We start from the raw sequence: 19,388 nt of genomic DNA on the forward strand, positions 1-19,388 counted from the left end.
AGTCAGAAGCTCAACTGACTGAGCTGCCTAGGCCCCCTGCCTCCCCCGCAGCACTGTCTTTAAAGAAAAATAGTTTGATAGTCTTAAAAGAAAATCTGAAATTTATTCCTTTCTGTTGATCCAAATTCTCTGAAAGAAAAAGCCATACTAAACTGTTTGGTTTCTCAGGTTTTTTATGCCTTGTACCATCCAACACGTTAGTATCCTTACGAATGAAAACTGCTTAAAGTACAAAAATGTTTCTTACACCTTATTCTATCACCTGCTAAGAAGGACACACACTTAAGCTTTCATTTTTAAAGGAACATTACCAAAATTCTTAAAGAAAACATTTAAAGCATATGCCCTCACATGGAAAATACAGGAAAAATATATAGTTCTAGGAGAACCCTACAAAATAAAATATAAAAAAAGTGCCTCATATAGGCTTCATTTATGTCAAGGTTTTGATACTTTGGATCTGAAAAAACTAAACAATCATCATAACTACAATGAACAAAAATTAAATTTAAGCACTTTATAAAAGGAGCTCCCCCTCCCCCTGCAAAGGTTTTTGAAGAGACTTAAGATGCCATATGGTTTTAAGGTCTTCTTTAAAAAAAATGAGATCTCACAGTTTCAGTATACAAATGCAACGAAAACAACTCTATTGGAAAAATGCAAAAAAAAAAAAAAAAATTGGAAACTAGTATCTATAATCATCTTGAAAAGGTGAAATTATATTGAAACACAACAGTTACACTATTTTGGAGGTAGAGATTGCCTGCTCTTCACTGAACAACAAAATGTGCACGTTTTGGACTCGCCTCCAAAAACCTCTTCTTCTAGGATGAAGGATATTGCTTTACGTACAAGCCATCCTGATGGCTGAAAGGGTTACTTCCAAACATGTCTGCGTATTAACTCCACCTCTCCAGGGCTAGAAAACTAGAAAAACACACACAGCACACATTTTTAATCAACCAACGGTTTGGAAGTAAGGACAGGTTTTGTTAGTTAATGGCAATAGTTAACTCTCAAAGTAAACAGGAAATAGTGCTACTTAGCAAGATGCAGCTTCCAAGCCAGCACTAATGGGCCTGTTTTCTCCCCCACCCCCCACCCCCCCTGCATACAGGTCTCAGTAATACTGCTGTGCCAGACGCATATAAAAAGTATAAATCTCCACTAGGTGAAAGCGTGCTATTCACAGATCCAGAGTGGGGGTTGGGTTTCCCTTCAGCCTTCAGGAAGCCAACTTCTCCAGTTCATCTCTATTGTTGCATTTCACTTACATTAATAACCCACAAAATGGGCATGGCACAAAATGGAGACTTTTTAGCACCACACGAACCTTTCTGCTTCTAGGCAAAAAATGGATCCCTTTCCATTTCAAAATCACTGATGGCTTCCTCCTCCACAACAGGGCGATCATTTAACAGGCTCGTGTGTTCTTAATCTGTGGAAAACAATTCTAGCCACTGCTGGATGGTTAGCGAGCTGGGGTAAGTCGCGGATAAAGCAGCTTTAGGAACAGAAGGCTTAGAGAAAAAAAAAAAAAAAAAAAGAGCAGCCGGCCAGTTTTTGTCTGTAAAGGATTCTGTCCACATCGCCCTTCCCCCTCCTTTTAAAATTTCAAGACAAACGGCATTTATTTAAATGTAAAAATCAGAAAATTCCTAGAAAGCGTGCAGAGTTGACACGTATTCAGCGGACGCCGTCATTTCACGGTCAGGGCCTGCCAAATCTGGCCAAGAGGAACTTCTTATTCCCCAGTAAGGTCGCATTGAACAGGCAGTCCTGGGAGAACTTACTTGTTTCACAGCTAAGGCAGATGGGGGCCCTCCCAATCTTAGAGGCTTTGGGTCTAATAATAATGACAAAAGTCGAGATTTAGGGTTCAGTTCCAGCTGATTTTATTTCCTTCTCAAAAAAAGTTATTTACAGAAGGTATATATCAACAATCTGACAGGCAGTGAACTTGACATGATTAGCTGGCATGATTTTTTTCTTTCTTTTTCCCCCAAAACATTGTTTTTGTGGCCTTGAATTTTAAGACAAATATTCTACACGGCATATTGCACAGGATGGATGGCAAAAAAAAGTTTAAAAACAAAAACCCTTAACGGAACTGCCTCAAAAAGGCAGACGTCCTAGTGCCTGTCATGTTATATTAAACATACATACACACAATCTTTTTGCTTATTATAATACAGACTTAAATGTACAAAGATGTTTTCCACTTTTTTCAATCTTTAAACACAACAGCTATAAACCTGAACACATATGCTATCATCATGCCATAAGACTAAAACAATTATATTTAGCGACAAGTAGAAAGGATTAAATAGTCAAATACAAGAATGAAAAACGCAGTACATAGTGTCGCGAACTCAAATCGGCATTTAGATAGATCCAGTGGTTTAAACGGCACGTTTTTGCTTATAAAAAAAGTGCAAAAAAGATGTGGTTTACAAGTTAAAGCTACAGGATCCCTTTTTGCTGTAAATGCACCAGTTTTAAAGCCTCTGGACAGAACAGTTTTTATTTAAAAAATTTTGTTTTTTCTGAAAAGCGTACAGTGTTTGGCTAATTCTCTCCCCCCCCCTTTTTTATAAGACTGGGGTCAAAGGGTGGACACTGGTGGCAGGATAAGGGATACTGTCACTTTAAGAAGCCTGCAGATTGAAGTGTAAACATGGAGAAATCAGGGGCTGATTCTTTAAACTGTGTGAGATATTAACCAGCCGCCCTATTATAAAATCAGGAAATCCAAACAGCGATTTACACCGATTAACACCCCCTTTATATATTTTTTACAAAAATACACTGAGAAAATAATCAAACGTTTTCATCTCTCTTGTCTTTTTTTGTTTTTTAAAAGTGTCAAAAGTCTACATTTAAATATAAAAAATTAAAAGTTAAAACTCTAGCCCTTCAGTGAAGGAGACGTAAAATGGCGTGGGTAACAACAAACTACCAAAAAAAAACCAAAAAAACAAAAAAAAAAAACAAACCAAAAACCAAAAAATCCAACAAAAACAAAAGAAAAAAAAAAAAGGAAGGAAGAAAGGAAGTAAAAAAAAGAAAGCAAACGAAAAGGTTAAAGTAAAAAAGGGACAAAATAAGAAAAGAAAAATGTTTGGCCAGTATAAATACGTCCACATATAAAATGGCATCTGATTACATTTACAAGGAAAAAAAAAATACGAGGATGAAGCATCGGTGAGGGAAAAAAACACGTCTTCTCATTTACACCTATAAGGAATAAACACATACACACTGAGAAAAAATTTGGTCCTGAATTGTGGTTTTTTTTCTTTCTTTCTTAAAGTCCAGCACAGATTTGAGTTGCGTTTGAATCCTTTAAAGAGTTAAGAATGAAAAAAAGCTGGTGATAATTTTGTTGTAGGAATCAAACATAGCGCCATCTATCTGCTTTTTATATTATCCTACACTATTTTAAAAACTGCTCAACAGTCTTATACAGAAATCTTTAAAAGATAGACAGGATAACATGCTATATTAACCCCACCAGTGAAATAATCCAACACCATCACGATTCCGATTAAGAGAAGAAAAAAACCTCTTTTTTTTCCCCCCGCCCGAAACCACTCGCCCCTCCACGGCCCCCCGGTACCACATCAAACAGTCCGCGCTCCTGCACGCCCGCGGGCCGCCCAGTCTCACCTCTCTGATTGCGGGGATGCGCGGGGCGGGGGCCGCCGGGACGCGCCACCTGCTCCCCGAGCGTGCACACCCGTCCCAGTTCCTCCGCAGCCCCCTACCCCGCGTCCCGACCCGCGCCCCTCGCCGGGCTCCCCACCGGGCTCTCCGCATCACCTCCTCCTCCGGCTGCGGGAGGGGGCAAGGAAAAAAAAAAAAAAAAAAAAAAGGAAGGAAGGAAGGAAGGAAAGAAGAAAGAAAGGGAAAAAAAGTAAAAAAGGAGGCAAAACCCAGCAAAACGGGAATCCGCCAGCGTGGAGTCTCTCAGTCCCGGCGCTTCTCGAGCCTGCGCGACCCCCCAAAAGATCAGCCTTCGGTCCAATTCCACGCCCGGAGCCTTCTGTCTTCTTCAGGGGGAGGGGGGTGGCGGGGGTGCTGAGAACTAAATCCCCGGGGGCGCGTTGGGTTTCTTTCTTTTCTTTGCTTTCTTTTTTCTTTTTCTTTTTTTTGTTGTTGTTTTTTCCCCCTCCTCTCTCGATCAAGAAATGAGATAAAATAAAGCAAAAACAGCAAGGGGGCGATGAGAAAGGGACGAGATTCCTTCAGTCTCTAGAAAAAACTATCAAGTCGGCTTCTTGCTGGGGGAGCAGCAGACAAGTCCGGAAGCTCGTTGGAAGTGGGGGGGGGTGTGTGTGGGGGTGTCTCTTCGGGCAAAGGGGAGGAAACTCCAAGTAGCTTTTTTGCCATCAACAACAACATCAAGAACAATAAAAGGTCGCCCCCCCCCACCCCGTCTCCCCGCCGCCTCCTCCGCGTCCCCGCGGCCGGGCAGCTGGGGGATGGGAGCGCGGGTCCCCAAAACGCCGCCGCGCTTTCTCCCGCGACCGCGACGCGGCCCAAGCCGGCCCTGCTCGCTTTTTTTTTTTTTTTAATCTTTTCCTTTTTTTTTTTTTTTTTTTCAATTTTCCCTTTTCTCTTCCAACTCTTCCTCTGTCCACTTCTCTCGCTCTCTCTCGCTCTCTTTGTTTTCCTCTCCCCCACCCCCCCCAACCCGGCCCTCTGCTCCCGGCCCGCGCGCGCGCGCGCCCCCCTCTCAGTAGGTGAAGACCAGGTTGGAGATGCTGGACTCCAGCCAGTCTCCCGAGATCATCTCGCTCACCTCGGGCGTGCAGTAGTCCGGGAACTCGAAGTGCGAGCCGGAGCCGGGCTCGAAGTTAAAATCCAGGTCCCGGTCCAGCGCCGACGACGAGCTGAAGCTGCCCAGGGACATGCTCTCAAAGTTTGAGCTGGGGTTCAGGTCGAGCAGGTCGTCTTCGAACTCGTCGTCGGAGGACGAGGAGCCCGACGACGAGGACGACGACGAGTGGGACGAGGCCGACGAGGACGCGTGCGACGGCGCGCTGGACGGGGCGGGCGAGGCGGCGCGCAGGCTGGCGTAGCTGCGGTGGTCGGCGGGCGAGCGGCCGGCGGCCGGCGACGACGCGGCGCTGCTGCGGCCGCTCAGGCTCGGCCCGTCGGGCGAGCAGCCCGCGCCCCCCTCCTCGTACAGGCCCAGGGGGTCGCTGGGGTCGGCGCCCGCGCCCACGCCGCCCGCGGGCGACGAGGACGCGCCCAGGCCTCCGAACAGGTAGACGCGCTTCACCTTCTTGTCGGCCAGGTGCTTGCCCGGGGCCGCCAGGCCCGGCGCGGCGGAGGCGGCCGCGGAGGCCGAGGCGGCCGCGCTGGGAGTCCGCGCCTTGTACAGCGAGTGGTGGTCGGCGGCGGCCGCGGCGGCGCCCAGGGGCAGCAGGGCAGCGGCCCCCGCCTGCTCGGCCACGAAGGAGGAGGAGGCGCCCGCGGCCGCCGCCTTCCCGCCGCCGCCGCCGCCGCCGCCGCCCGCCAGGATGAGCTTGGCGTGCGGCTTGCTGACCCCGCCGCCCGCGCCGCCCGCCACTTTGGAGCCGCAGCTCTTTTTCTGCGCGGGTTTGGAGTTGGCGCCGCCGCCGCTTGCGCCGCCGCCTCCTCCCCCCGCGTTGCCGCTCCCGCCGCCGCCGCCGCCGCCCCCGTGGCCGCCCCCGCCACCGACCTTGTCTCCCTTCTCCCCCGGCTTGGAGGAGGCGGCGGCCGAGGCGCTGGAGTTGGCGTTGCCGGACTTCACCTTCTTCCTGGGCCGGTACTTGTAGTCGGGGTAGTCAGCCATGTGCTTGAGGCGCAGCCGCTCCGCCTCCCGAATGAAAGGGATCTTGTCGCTGTCTTTGAGCAGCTTCCAGCGTTTGCCCAGCCGCTTGGAGATCTCGGCGTTGTGCATGTCGGGCGACTGCTCCATGATCTTGCGCCGCTCGATCTGCGACCACACCATGAAGGCGTTCATGGGTCGCTTGATGTGCCCGCTCGGCGTCTTGCACCAGCTCGGGTCGTCGGCCTTGCCGCCCGTGGAGGCGGTGGAGCCGGGCGTGGGGGAGGAGGCGATGCCCAGCTCGAGGCCGGCGCCCGAGTCCGAGCTCTCGCCCGCCAGCAGCGCTTCCGTGTTCTCGGCGTTGTTGGTTTGCTGCACCATGGCCCCGGCTCGGCGGGCGCCCACGCGCGCTCACACCCTCGCGGCGGCCGCGGCGCGATCGCCGGGCCCTCCCGGCTCCCCGGGCCAAGCACACGCCGAGCGGGAGAAAGCGCGCGGCGGCCGTGCGGGCCCCTCCACTCCTCGCCGGGGCGGCGTTGGGCGAAGAGAGAAAAGTCTCCCAAAGATGCGGGGAAGGAGTAGTCTGCCTCTTGCAGAGGAGTTATAGTTCCCAGGCTGGAGAGTCTCTCCCTCCCTCTCCTCTGGCTCTCGCTTTCTCTCTCTCTCACCGCGCCGCAGTTTGCTCTGTCTCTCGGCTCTGAGTCTGGAGACCGTGCTAAAGTGGAGAGGAGTTTCTTGAATGCTGGTTGCTGAAGCTTCCAGTGCAAGTTTCTCGCCGCCTCCCAGGCAAGTCTTTTTTTTTTTTTTTTTTTTTTTTCTTCCCCTGAAGCAGTTGGTTCCAGTTCACGAGCGCTCTCTCAGGAGCTCAGGAAAGCGACATAGTCTCTATCACTTAGTCCCTTTCCTACAATGCAAAGCAAAAAAGACTCTGGCTCCAGGACTCTCTGTGGGCGGAATCGGCACTAAGGAGTTTGTGCAATTATTTTGTTGCAAGGTAGGAAGCCAAAAAGCCTTCGTGCAACAGACTGGCATGAATAAATGTATGTTTCCCCCTCCCTTCTGCAAGAAGGGAGCTGGTAATGGCAGAGTTCCTCTAATGCAGACTCTTAAAGAGCGTGCAAGAACTAGAGACCCGGGAGCGAAACAGGCCTCTTCCCCTCACACAGTTTCTCTTGCTGCAGCTTAGAGCAGACCCCAATTCCGCCTCGCGCCTCTTTATCCTTTCACAGTCTTGGCCACGGCCAATCAGCCGCTGTAACCAACGCTTCCTCGTGCCAAGCCCCTCCCCCGGGCTTCCCATTGGCTTGGAACCCGATGCAATAATAATCTCCGCGTGCAATGAGAAGCTCCAAATCTGACCTCATTCCAATTTACAGAGCAAACTTTTTAAAAGGGCTAGAAGTACAGCTGAGATTTCTGCTGCCTTTTTTTCCTTTTGCTCTGTGTGTGTGTGTGTGTGTGTGTGTGCGTGCGTGTGTGTGTGTGTGTGTGGTGTGTAAAGAGGATGTTAATGCATGAAATTATTAAGGGGAGAGACGGAAATGTATTCTAACCATTATGTTAGATAACAAGGGGCTTGGAAGTGTGTGTGTGTGGGGGGGAGTAAGGGTGAAATACTGTAAATGGAAGCTTTCTGCTTAAAAGCCAAGTGATTATTTTTATTAGTTCTTTTCAGTACTGGAATAAAGAATCAGCCTCTAGTGCAAAATCTGTTCCTCGGATCCTTCATAAAGCCAAGGATGTAAAAGGGGGAAGGAAAGCCACAACAATAAATCAATGGATATTGAAAACCATTAAGAAAGTGGTACCTAGACACCTGTCATCACAATTATTTTAACAACTCTAGGTACAGCACAGATGTTGATGTATTGTGTAAATCCCTTCAGAGCAATTTTTGTTCTGTTTGTGGAAGGCAGAGGAGAGGAATTTTTGCAACAACTGCTTGCTCTCTTAACCAAACAGGGGTTAACTATGGTTATTTAACGATTTAAACCCCCCTGTAAATCCTAGATAGCCCAAACAGAGGAGCTCTCCACTGGTACACATTAGGCAGTGTTCCATACTTAATGGCAGAATTTCCATAGAGTTTTGTATAGGATGATAATGTTGAGTAAAGGATTGGAATCGATTTACTTTCTCAATATTTGTTTCCCACATTTTCAAAATTCAAGGTTGCTTCACTCTCCTCCCTTCTCCCCCCCCCCCACCCCGCCCCAACCCTTTAAGAAGGGTTCTTTCTTATATATATTTTTCCTCTTAAATATTCTTCCTACGTTGCTTCTATGTTACTTGAATCAAATGGAGCTAAAAGGCCAAGGCAGAGGGAAAGAAGGAGGTGGTAACTTGTGGCAGAAGACAGTGGGGCCTCTGGATTTATGTTAGACCTAGATGCTAGTCCTTCTTACTTGGTTTTGTACTCTGGGCATATGATTAAGTCTCAGTCTTCCGCATCTGTGATATGGGAACACTAGGAGCTACTTCATATAGGGTTGTTGTGAGGGTTCAATGAGTTTGATGCATTGTAAGCCCCCAGTGAATGTTATTATCCTTCTCTTGGTAATTCAATGCCAGAGATACTCCTTCTAATAGAGGCAGCATTTTGTTGTTCAAGAGACTAAAATTGTGGATGCTCACTGATTTTTTTAAAGTAGTCTCCACACCCACGGTGAGGCTTGAACTCAGATCACGGACTGAGCCAGCCAGGCACGCTGAGGATGGTCGCTGACTTGAAAAGTAATCAGAGTATGTATGTGACCCATACAAGGACAATAGTGGCAATCCTGTTGTCTTAATCATTTTAAAAGAAAGTGAGGACTATTGTGGAGAGTGTGGCAGAGGAAAGGTACAAGGGTGATCAGAATATATGTTTATTTGGCCACAAAAATGATCTCTACCACAAGGTGTGAAAATTAGGGTTCAAGTAAAAATTGGTCTTTCCTTAAACTGTTTTTCTACAGGCCAGGGATAGGTGGTTAGGTAGGGCCAACCCAACGTAATAAAGTGAGCTTTTGATTCAGATCAGACTAGTGGGAGGCAGCAGATTTCTATTTATCTTGTCAAACTTTTAAAGTATGTAGCTGGCGAGAGGCCCAGGTTGTCAGATTTAGAATTTTACTGTAAATAACACCCTTTGGAGACATCTGACTGGATCTTCAAGGATCAACCCAAGCAAGAATGTTTTCTGAGTAAAAGCAACTCATTCTTGGCCACTACCTACCCAAGTTATATTCTTTTTCTTTTAGAAGGGGGAACAAATCTTAAACAAAAAACCTTTTTTTTTTTTTTTTTGCATATAACAAAGTTGGGTGTTTCATCATGCGTTTTCTTTTCTTGGGTATGCACACTCAAAAACCCCAGCAATCCTAAATGTTATACTCTGACATAAAAATTACCTCTTAAGAGTATACATACAGTTGTATACATGTATGTACACAAATATATACAGGTATATGTATTTTCTACATGTAATTTATGTATAAAAGTATCTTCACTAGAATAAAAAAAGGGAATAAATATATTTATTTTGGGATTTATACCAACTAATGATTTGAGAGCATAGCTAGTTTGTGATCATTCAGTCAAGACGACTGGCAATGTAAGTGATTACATTTCTGAAACCATTTCTGCTCCCACCACTGAAAAGTATGGGGGCAAGTGGGACTTAATCAAAGTGGGCCTAGTCATTTTGTTTATGCTGAAATCACATGGGTTTTTAATTTTTAAACATTTTAAAATTAAAACAATTTAAGATTTTTATGTTTAAGCAATCTTTACGCCCAACGTGGGGCTCAAACTTACAACCCGAGGTCAAGAGTGGTGGGCTCCATGGACCCAGCCAGCCAGGTGCATTACTTACACACAGGTTTTTAAAAGTATATACTAAAAAGATAGCCACCGGCCTATTTGTATTGTGAGATGTATTTTCTTTATTTTAACAAATCCAGTAGCTTTTAAGACACGCCACTGTTACATGCAACTAAGGAAGAAAAATTGCCAATGAAGCTGTGACATCCCCTCAGTTGTAAGATATCTTAGAGATGTTGAAAACAAAACAAAAAAAAAGTTCTTAGAACTGAAGAACTAAGGTATTCGTAATTTCCATTGACTTTATAACATGATTATAGTATATATGAATGCTGAGACCTCTAAAGTAGGTTTGTTCTTCTATGTCACTATTTCTTTTCAAATGGAAGAAAAGATTTGACAAATGGCTTTTATTAAAGTCCTCTTTCTCACCACGTGCATGCTGGAATGTATGGGGCCTCTCAATACCAAGTAACGAGAAGAGACCTCAGTGTTCTCATTACCTAACTTCATATGCTTTGTAACCAGTTCGACATTACTGATGTTTTTTCCCCAAATACCAAATATTTGGTGGCCCCTTGTAAATCAGTACTCAGTGATCCCTCTGCTGGCTTTGCAGCACATGAAGGAATTCTTAATGCTACTCTTTAAGCCATATTAACAGTAAACCAAGACAATTTTGCAAAAAGCAAAACCAGACAAACAAAAACCCCACCCTATTTTAGAATAAACGAATTGTCTTTGTTAGCACTGATGTTAGACGATTCAAATTTTGAATGAAGGTAAATTATCTTTTCCATTAAATAATGGAATTCTATTTGAGATGTAATATCTGCTAATTCATTTCTTCTGCTCTCACATACCTGTACAACATAGAATCTCACATCCATAAAATGGGATGGGGTATAGATGGAAATAAGATTCCATCTCACTGTTTATTATATGCCTATGGCATGGTGCGGGGGTGGTGGGGGACGGGGGGGTGGGGTGGGTGGGAACTGAAGGGAAATTACTTTAACAAATCTCCTGGATTTGCACTGATTTGCAAGATTTTTGCCTTGCGTTGGTTATAGAAACCGTGACTGTGGGAGCTGGTCTGACAAGTGTTCAGTTCAAATGAAATAAAGGGGGTGGGGAACCCCCGTGTTTGTTACTTTAGCGGGCCGGGAGCAGCCCTGGGAAATCTGATGTCATTGGACTTTGCCAACTGAAAGGCCCAGCGTTTTCTGTTGCACACTCGAGGGAAAAGAACCCTCCAACGGAGGCTGATTTACTTCTCAATCAAGTAGACAAATTACAACTCCCACTTCATGAAGTTGTAGGAGAACCGGACTTCCCTTTCAGGGTTTGTATTGAAAACATAACATGGAAGTAACTCATATTTACAAAAGAGCAAAATAGGGAGTCTGGGGCAAAATGAAATCCATGATTTATTTTACTTCCAGAATAAGCTAAGAGGTAAGAGTCTCTAATAATTTTTTTTTACCACTTTCTCACCCCTCCTCACCAGCGAGTAGCGCCTGGTAGGATTAAGTAAGCACTTGATGGCCCTACCAAGTCACTTTTCCTTTCCTTCCCTTTCCGTCGTCTCACGAGGACAAGCGGAAAACGAGCGTTTGCCTGGGCCGCTGGAGTATGAATTCTGAAGCATGAATTCGAGCTGCTGCTGCTTTCGGCGAGGCCCAGGCCGGGCACACCCACCGGAGTCTGGGAGTGCTCGGCGGCCAGCGGGCTCCCAACCCGGGGAGGAGCGGCCGCCAGGTGGCAGCGCTGAGCCTCCCTGCGCCCGCGAGCAGACGTGGGAAAACGTGGGGATGGTCAGACTTCTTTCTTCGTCCCCTCCTCCTCCTCCTCCCCCTCCCCCTCCTCCTCCCGCACCCCTATCATCCTCCATCCACTACTCTGCCTGCCTTAGGTAGCAGTTTAAACGATCAGCCGTTACTAGGGTGTGTCGGCTAATTCAGATGATTTTCCCCCCATAAGTCAAGACTTAAGGCCGCCCACCGCCTCCTCGCGTCCACTTGTCAGATGCTCGCGGAGACCGGGGAAGCCAGGGCTGGCCTCGCGTTTGGACACGGTAACTGAACCCGGGACATGATCCGTGCCCCCGCATCATCCTGCTGCAGCGGGCACGGGTCCGAACGCAGCGTCCCCGCCGGCCGCTCTCCGTTTTGCACAGCGGCTTCGGAGGAACGGCGCGCAGTACTTAAGGGCGCGCAGAGGCCACCCCGCCTCCTTAAAACATGGTTTCCCGCGGGCCGGGACGCCGCGCTCGGCGGCGCGCAGCTCGGCGAGGCCGGGGCGACCGGTCGTGGTGCCCAGCCTCCTTCCGCCGCCGCGGCCGCGCCTCGCCTTTCGGTTAGTTACAGGGAACAAATAGACTGGAATGGACCCAGGCGGTGCTTTTGGAGGACAGTCTCTCCTACTGTAAACATGTTTCAGGCGGTCCTGTCTGCAGCGTTTTCACGCCCGTCTTCCGTGGAGGCTCCACGACCGGGGAAGGAGCCGAAGACGCGCGCGCGCACACGCGGCCCGAGGGAAGACGCGCCCCCCCTCCCCGCGCGCGCGCTCCCGGCCCTCCTTTGAAGTTGTGACTGGCCGGGGCTGCGGGGAGGGGGGTTCCCCCGCGCGCCGCCCCCCGCCCCCGAGCCGGCCAGGCCCTCGGCGGTGCCGCCCAGTTCCGTCGCTGACCGGAACCGACAGCCGCCACCCCCCCCCCCCCCCCCCCCACCCCGCGGCCCACGACCTCCGCTCTGCACGCCGACGTGCTCTGTGCGCGCGCTGCGTCGGGAGCCCGCGCTCGGGCCGGCGGGCGACGCGCGGACCCCCCGCCCGGGTCCCTGCGGGCTGAGGCCCCGTGGAGCTCGCAGCCGCCGGGTCTTGCGGGGCGCCCGAGCGGGGCGCGTGCGCGCGCGGCGGGCTAGGCGAGGAAAGCGCCGGACGGCGAGGGGCGTGTGCGGGGGGGGCGGGAGGGGGAACAGTTGGTTGCACCCCAATCCTCAAGCGTTTCCCCGAGCCCCCGGGCCTTCGCAGGGGCGGGAGTGCCTCAGTGCCCTCCCTCGCCCCTCGCGGGTGCGGGAAGGGCGGGAGCGGGGTGGGGAGTCCCCGGCGCGGCAGAGGCGCCCTCGCCCGGCGGGGGGGGGGGGGCGCACCCGAAACCCCCAGGGATTCAGTTCCCGGTTTCAGGTCAGGGAGGAGGGAGCTTCTAGCGGGCGGGTAGCTGGTGGAGGCTGCGCCCCAGGCGCGGTGACTGGGAAGCAGCAGGGGCTCGGCTCGCTTTGTCCCCCTCGGATTGGCAGGGCACCCGCGGTAGCCCGGCCTGAGAGGAAGCGTCGTGGGCGGCGGCGGGGCTACCTCCTCGCTCCCGGGTACCCCGAAACTATCCCAGGAACCCTAGCGTGCGGTGTGGACGGGAGCGCACCCACGGGATCCCCACCCCCAACAGCCCAGTAGAAGCAATTACAGCAGGAGCCCGGTGGGGAAAGCGGCCGATTTCACTCATGGAAAAACGCTTAAAGCAGAGAGCAACCCTCGGCCGACGTTGGCAAACCAGCTGACCTGCGATTGGAGGTTGTGCGAGGGCGGGCTAGGGCGCGTCTGCCAGAGAGGGAGAGCCGCTGGGGAGTGGGCAGAGACGGGCGAGCAAATGTCAGATAAGAAGAGGGGAGGGGGAGGAAGAAAGGCGCTTGATCGCAAAGCGGGGAGGTGGGAAGGCTCGGAGACAGCACGGGCGGCCAAGTGACGCGGGTCGGAGGAGGGGGTGGGGGCGCGTGGCGGGCGGTGGGAGCGGGACGCACGGGCTCCGCCAGGCACCGATCTCCTTGTTCCCGGCCCTCCCCTCCCGGGGTCCCGCTCCCGCCCGACAGCCCGTGTGCCGCAGGCCGCGGCGGTGGGGGAGCTCGTGGGACGGGAGGGGTCGGGTGGGGCCGGGACCAAAGAACTCAGTGCCGGGTCCCGAGCCGTACGCGCCGCACACCTGGCACCCGGGAGTCGCCATCTGCTCAGAGCTCACCGCCTCTCGGGCCAGGGGTGTGGGCTTGGAGAGAGATAAGGACACTGCCTGGTGACGGGAGGGCTCCGCGTCAACCGCCGCGATGAACTCAGTCAATCAACGTTTATGGTGCCCCTACTGTGTGCCGAGCGCAGCCCGGGTCCCTTCCAGCTGCCGGGCTCGGGAGCTGCACCATCTGTTCTGTTATACCCGCGAGCTGGTATTGTTGTATAAGTTCACAATTCGAACAACGATCTAGAAGTAAATTCACCGTGCCAAGGAGGGCGGTTGAGACGGTGTGGGGGTCTTGGAGAAGGGGAGAGTCTGGCAAAGCAAGGTTTGACATTTTTGCACTGCTTCCTGAAACAAGAGATCCCCCCCCCCCCACTATGTTTTCTGTCCTAGTCTCAAAACAGAAATAAAAATTACCAATACCTATTGAAAAAAAATAATTTAGTGACACTTAATCTGGCTAGCAGGGTTTGAAAATAACTGAAGGCTCGTCGTTAAACAGTCAAGCTGAACTCGTACGTTTCACAAATATGGGCCCCCAACACTGCCTCCTCTAAGTATTTTGTAATGTAACTTTACTATTCTGAAAGAAAACTCATGGATAATAAAACCTACTTGCTCCTGATATTTCTATAAAAATCAACATAATGGTCGGACTACAATATAACAAGGTACCTAGTTCGTAATAAAACAATATACATTTCAAATGTTCATTTTCTGGCTATATTTCACTAGCACATTCAAAATATCTAAAATGTATAAAATTCTCCCTAGGGAGTACTACTACTCACATGTGAATTATGGACTGTGGACATCAGGCAAGTATTAAGTAATGGGAATGCTATTGATTTCCTAAATTCTTAAGTTTATCCTGGATGTTGGTACATTCGTATAATAAGTCAACCTGATAACTGTTGCCTTTATGTGGGCCTTCCCCGACTGACTCTGGATTTGGTCATGTGACCTGCTTGGGCCAATGGGACACTGGCAAGCATGACCCAGGCTAGGCCTTGATAAGAAGGGCCTCCATATTGGGATTTGTGCACTTGAGACTAAGGGAGCTTTGTGTTGGGAAGAATCTAGTCCAACTTAACTGGAGGTTGAAAGGCCCTATGGGGAGAACAGAAACGCCTTGCCAGTGCTGGTGTTCCAGACATGTGACCGAGGCTATCTTGGACTTCAGTGGGGTGGTCAGATGACTGCAGACACATGAGTGATCCCAGATGAATCCCACAGAAGAATCACTCAGATTGACAAACCCACAGACTTAGGAGGAGAATAAATCGTTGTTTTAAACCACTATGTTTTGGGTGGTTTGTTATGCAGTAATAGAGGACAAAGCAGAACTAACAACACCACGTGATAGATGCCAAAATACAAATCCACCCAAGAAGGCTATCTGTTTGCTTTTTTTTTTGAAAGACATGATGTTTACTATTTTTTAATGGAGGTATAATTGACATATATTAGTTTCAGGTGTACAGCATAATGATTTGATATTTGTATATGTTGCAAAATGATCACTACAGTGTCTTGTTGACATCTGTCGCCACACCTATTTTTACCTTGTGATGAAAACTTTTAGGATTTACTCTTTTCAATGTCCAATATGCAATACAGTATTATTAACTATAGTCACTATGCTGTACGTTAGGTCTCCATGACTTATTTATAAATCGAAGTTCCTACCTTTTGACCCTCTTCACTCAACCCTCCCCGCCCCCCAAATCTGTTCTGTGTATCTTTGTATCTACGAACTTGTTGTTGTTTTTTTAAGTTTACTTATTTATTTAGAGACAGAGAGCAAGCAGGAGAGGGGCAGAGAGAGACGGGGGGAGAGAGAGAGAGAGAGGGAGAGAGAGAGAGAGAGAGGGAGAGAGAGAGGGAGAGAGAGAGAATCCCAAGCAGGCCCTGGGCTGTCAGTACAGAGACCTACTCATGCCTTGAACTCACGAACCATGAGATAGATCATGATGTGAGCTGAAGCCAGGAATCAGACACTTAACCGAGCCACCCAGGTGCCCCTCTTACACCCATTTTAAAGTTTATTTTTTTTAGTAATCTCGACACCCAACATGGGGCTTGAACTCCCAAATCCTGAGATCAAGAGGTGCATGCTCTTGCGACTGAGCCCGCCAGGTGCCCCTTTGGTTATCTTTCTTTAATGACTTCAGGTCTCCATTATGAATTTAATCCATATACTCATCAATGCCTCCTGTGGATATAGGGCTTAGTGAGACTTCACTAACTCTAAACATCTTATCTACTCTAGTCGCAAATGGTGTTTCCTTGCCTTTTTCCAGATATTCCTGAAATCCTTTCTCCCCTCAGGAGGCTTGCTGCTCACCAGCACTGTCATTTTTCATCTCTGTCATTCCTGCTGTCTGTGGCCTTTCCTGCCTATCTCTTCCCTTTACACTCCTTTCTTTTTTCTTCTTCCTGGTCTCATTTGTCTTCATTGTTTGCTATCGCCTCAACATTTATTTCCTTTTGGTCAGTAAACCAAGCAACCACATGAAGCCTTCACTAATTTGCTTCTTTAGCTTCACTTGGCTTTTTTGCTATTTCTTCTGCTTATACATTTCTTTCAGTCAGTTGTCGGAGGTGAGATAAGCATCCAATCTGCAGACCCTGGAAGAGTAGGGTGTTCACATGCAGGGTGTAATTCTAATGCCATGGGATACTGTTTCTCCAGAGAAACAGAACCAACGGAAGACCTATATCTACATCTGCATCTATACATCGGTATATCTAGATCCATTATGGAGGCTGACGAGTTCCAAGATTTGCAGTCAGTTAGCTGGACACCCGGGACAGCTGATAGTGTGGCTCCAGTTTCAAAAGCCAAGAGGCTCAAGACCAAGGAAAAGCTGATGTTTTAGTCGGAATCCTAAGGCAGGGGAAAAACCAGTGTCCTAGCTCGTGGGCAGTCGGACAGGAGAAATTCTCGCTTACATGGGGGAGACTCAGCCTTTTTGTTCTATTCAGGCTTTCAACTGATTGGATGAGGCCCATCCACATGACAGAAGGTGATCTACTTTATCCATTTTATCAATTTCAATATTAACCTCATCCCAAACACCCCCACAGAAATACCCAGAATTGTTTGAACAATTATCTGGGCACCTTGGGGCCCAGTCAGGTTGACATATAGAATTAACCATCACAGACACTTACCAAGTTCTGCCCAAGAGAGATGACTTTACCCAAGGATGACCTTTATGTATAGATTGAATACGCAGCCACCCAAAAAAGTATTTTGATGGAAAATGGAGATTTTCAATCTTGCCTTCTGATATCTTACCCTTCCAACCAACACATGATAGTAACACTTTCATAAGTAGGATTTATCCCTTTAGATTATAATATATATTTTTCTAATTACAATGTAGATTACTCGGGGTGCCTGCGTGGCTCAGTCAGTTGAGCGTCTGACCTCGGCTCAGGTCATGATCTCGTGGTTTGTGGGTTCGAGCCCTGCGTCAGGCTCTGTGCTGACAGCTCGGAGCCTGGAGCCTGCTTCGGATTCTGTGTCTCCTTCTCTCTCTCTGCCCCTTCCCCACTTATGCTCTGTCTCTCTCTGTCTCTCACAAATAAATAAATGTAAAAAAAAAATTAAAAAAAAAGAATGTAGATTACTGAAGAAGAATTGTATTGAGGCACTATTAAGCAACACTAGCTTATAGAGCAGTTCTTTACAATAGCTTTTCTAGTAGGTTCAGGTAGGGTTTAACATGGGTGGGAGAGGTTGGGGAGAAGGGAAGATCACTTTGAGAAGGGGAGGTTTGAAAGTAGTGTTCTTAGCTAAAGGGTATGGTATGATAGATGAGAAAAGGAAGATTTAAGGTTAAAATTTGCTGCCCTCTTTAAATACATAGCTTTAATTTCTTAAGACTGGAAAGTCCCTTATGTTAATATACTAGACTGCATCACTAAAATTACTTTAAGGTATGATATAGCATAGCTCAAAATAGATATATTTTCCTTTTCATGTATATGCCTTAAGGGTAAAATGAAAAAAAAATATTCCTAAGGACGCTCCTATCATGTAATTAAAGGATATTCTTCATTAACCATCCTTTTTAAAAAATGTTTATTTACTGGGAGAGAAAGAGAGAGAGAGAGAGAGAGAGAGAGAGAGCACGTACAAGCTGGGGAGGGGCAGAGAGAGATGGAGAGAGAATCCCAAGCAGGCTCCTTTCTGTCAGCAGCACAGAGTCTGATGTGGGACTTGATCTCACGAGCCATGAGATTATGACCCTAGCCAAAATCAGGAGTTGGATGCTCAACCTACAGAGCCACCCAGATGCCCCCACTAACCATCCTTTACAACTAATTTATTATGATAACCATTGCCTATCATATCTAGTAGTCCAAAAAAAAAGTTTCTAGATTATTAGAATTTCAGGATTTAAAAAAAAACAAGTAATCAGAGAAAAAGCTATGATTTTGTGTTAGTTTAGGTATTCCTTACTATATTTAGCTTAATTAGGTTGACTATGCTGAGATGTAGGTATGTCCAGAAAACTCAATGACTCAACACATTAAAATTCCTTCTTACTGATGAAAAGTCCACTGCGGGGAGAGAAACTCTCCAAAGTGGTTGCCTTTTCCCAGCAGTGGCTTAGAGAACCAGGCTGAGTGTCTCCATATGTAAACATGCCGTCTCCTTGGTTTCCATGAAAAGAAGCATGGAGAGAACTCTCACTCACTCTTAAATGCCTCTTCCTGGAAGAGACACATACCATTTGTGCCTATAACCCATTGGACTTACGTAGGCACCTGCCCCAGCCTGAAGGCTTGGAAATACGACTCTCCTCTGTGCCCCAGAATAGAGGAGAAATGGGTATGGGTGAACATTAGAAATCTGTTCCACATTACTTCTCGAACTGATACACCTCATCTACATTTTCTATAAAATAAGTTTATTTTAAGTAAGTCCCGTTTTCCTTTCAGTCACATGTAAAAATCAACATTATGCTATGCCAGGAAAAATTTTTACCTGGACTAATATTTAGTATATTTTCCTTTTTTTTTTTTTTTTTTTTTGAAAACCATATTAAGGGGCACCTGGGTGGCTCAGTTCGTTAAGTGTCTGACTCTTGATTTTGGCTCAGGTCATGGTCTCACTGTTCATTGGATTGAGACCCGTGTTGGGCTCTGCACTGACAGCATGGAACCTTCTCTGTCTCCCTCTCTCTCTGCCTCTCCTCCACTCTCTCTCTCTCTCTCTCTCTGTCTCTCAAAATAAATAAACTTTACAAAAATAAAAAAAAATAAGAAAACACATTAAGATTTAAAAGAAAGTCATTAGAGACAAGAGCATTTATGCTTCTGAATATGATATGGTAGTAGCAGAAAGCTATCACAACTGGAAAAGGAGAGATTACAGAAATCATATTTTTCATAATGTTTTTTATTTATTTTTGAGAGAGGGAACATGAGCAGGGGAGCGACAGGGAGAGAGGGGGAAAGAGGATCCAAAGCAGGCTCTGTGCTGACAGCAGCAAGGCTGATGCAGTGTTCGAACTCACAAATTGCCGAGGTTAGATGCTTAACCGAATGAGCCACCTAGGCGCCTCATAGAGAAATCATTAAAAAAAAATTTCTTTAATGTTTATTTATTGTGTGTGTGTGTGTGTGTGTGTGTGTGTGTGTGTGTGTGAGAGAGAGAGAGAGAGAGAGAGAGAGAGAGAGTGCAAGCAGGGGAGGGGCCGAGAGAGAGAGGGAGACACAGAATCCCAAGCAGGCTCCAGGCTCCGAGCTGTCAGCACAAAGCCC

At 47.9% G+C, this 19,388-nt stretch overlaps 1 protein-coding gene across 1 annotated transcript; it reads right to left on the bottom strand.

The window, feature by feature from the left end:
• Positions 1-4,678: 4,678 nt before the first annotated feature.
• SOX4 (SRY-box transcription factor 4) lies at positions 4,679-6,991 on the bottom strand. The gene has a single exon (XM_042937780.1). The coding sequence runs from the start codon at positions 6,179-6,181 to the stop codon at positions 4,739-4,741; it is 1,443 nt and encodes a 480-aa protein (XP_042793714.1). The 5' UTR covers positions 6,182-6,991; the 3' UTR covers positions 4,679-4,738.
• Positions 6,992-19,388: the final 12,397 nt, after the last annotated feature.

Source organism: Panthera leo, chromosome B2 (assembly GCF_018350215.1).
Source record: "Panthera leo isolate Ple1 chromosome B2, P.leo_Ple1_pat1.1, whole genome shotgun sequence".
Classification (NCBI taxonomy): Eukaryota; Metazoa; Chordata; class Mammalia; order Carnivora; family Felidae; genus Panthera; species Panthera leo.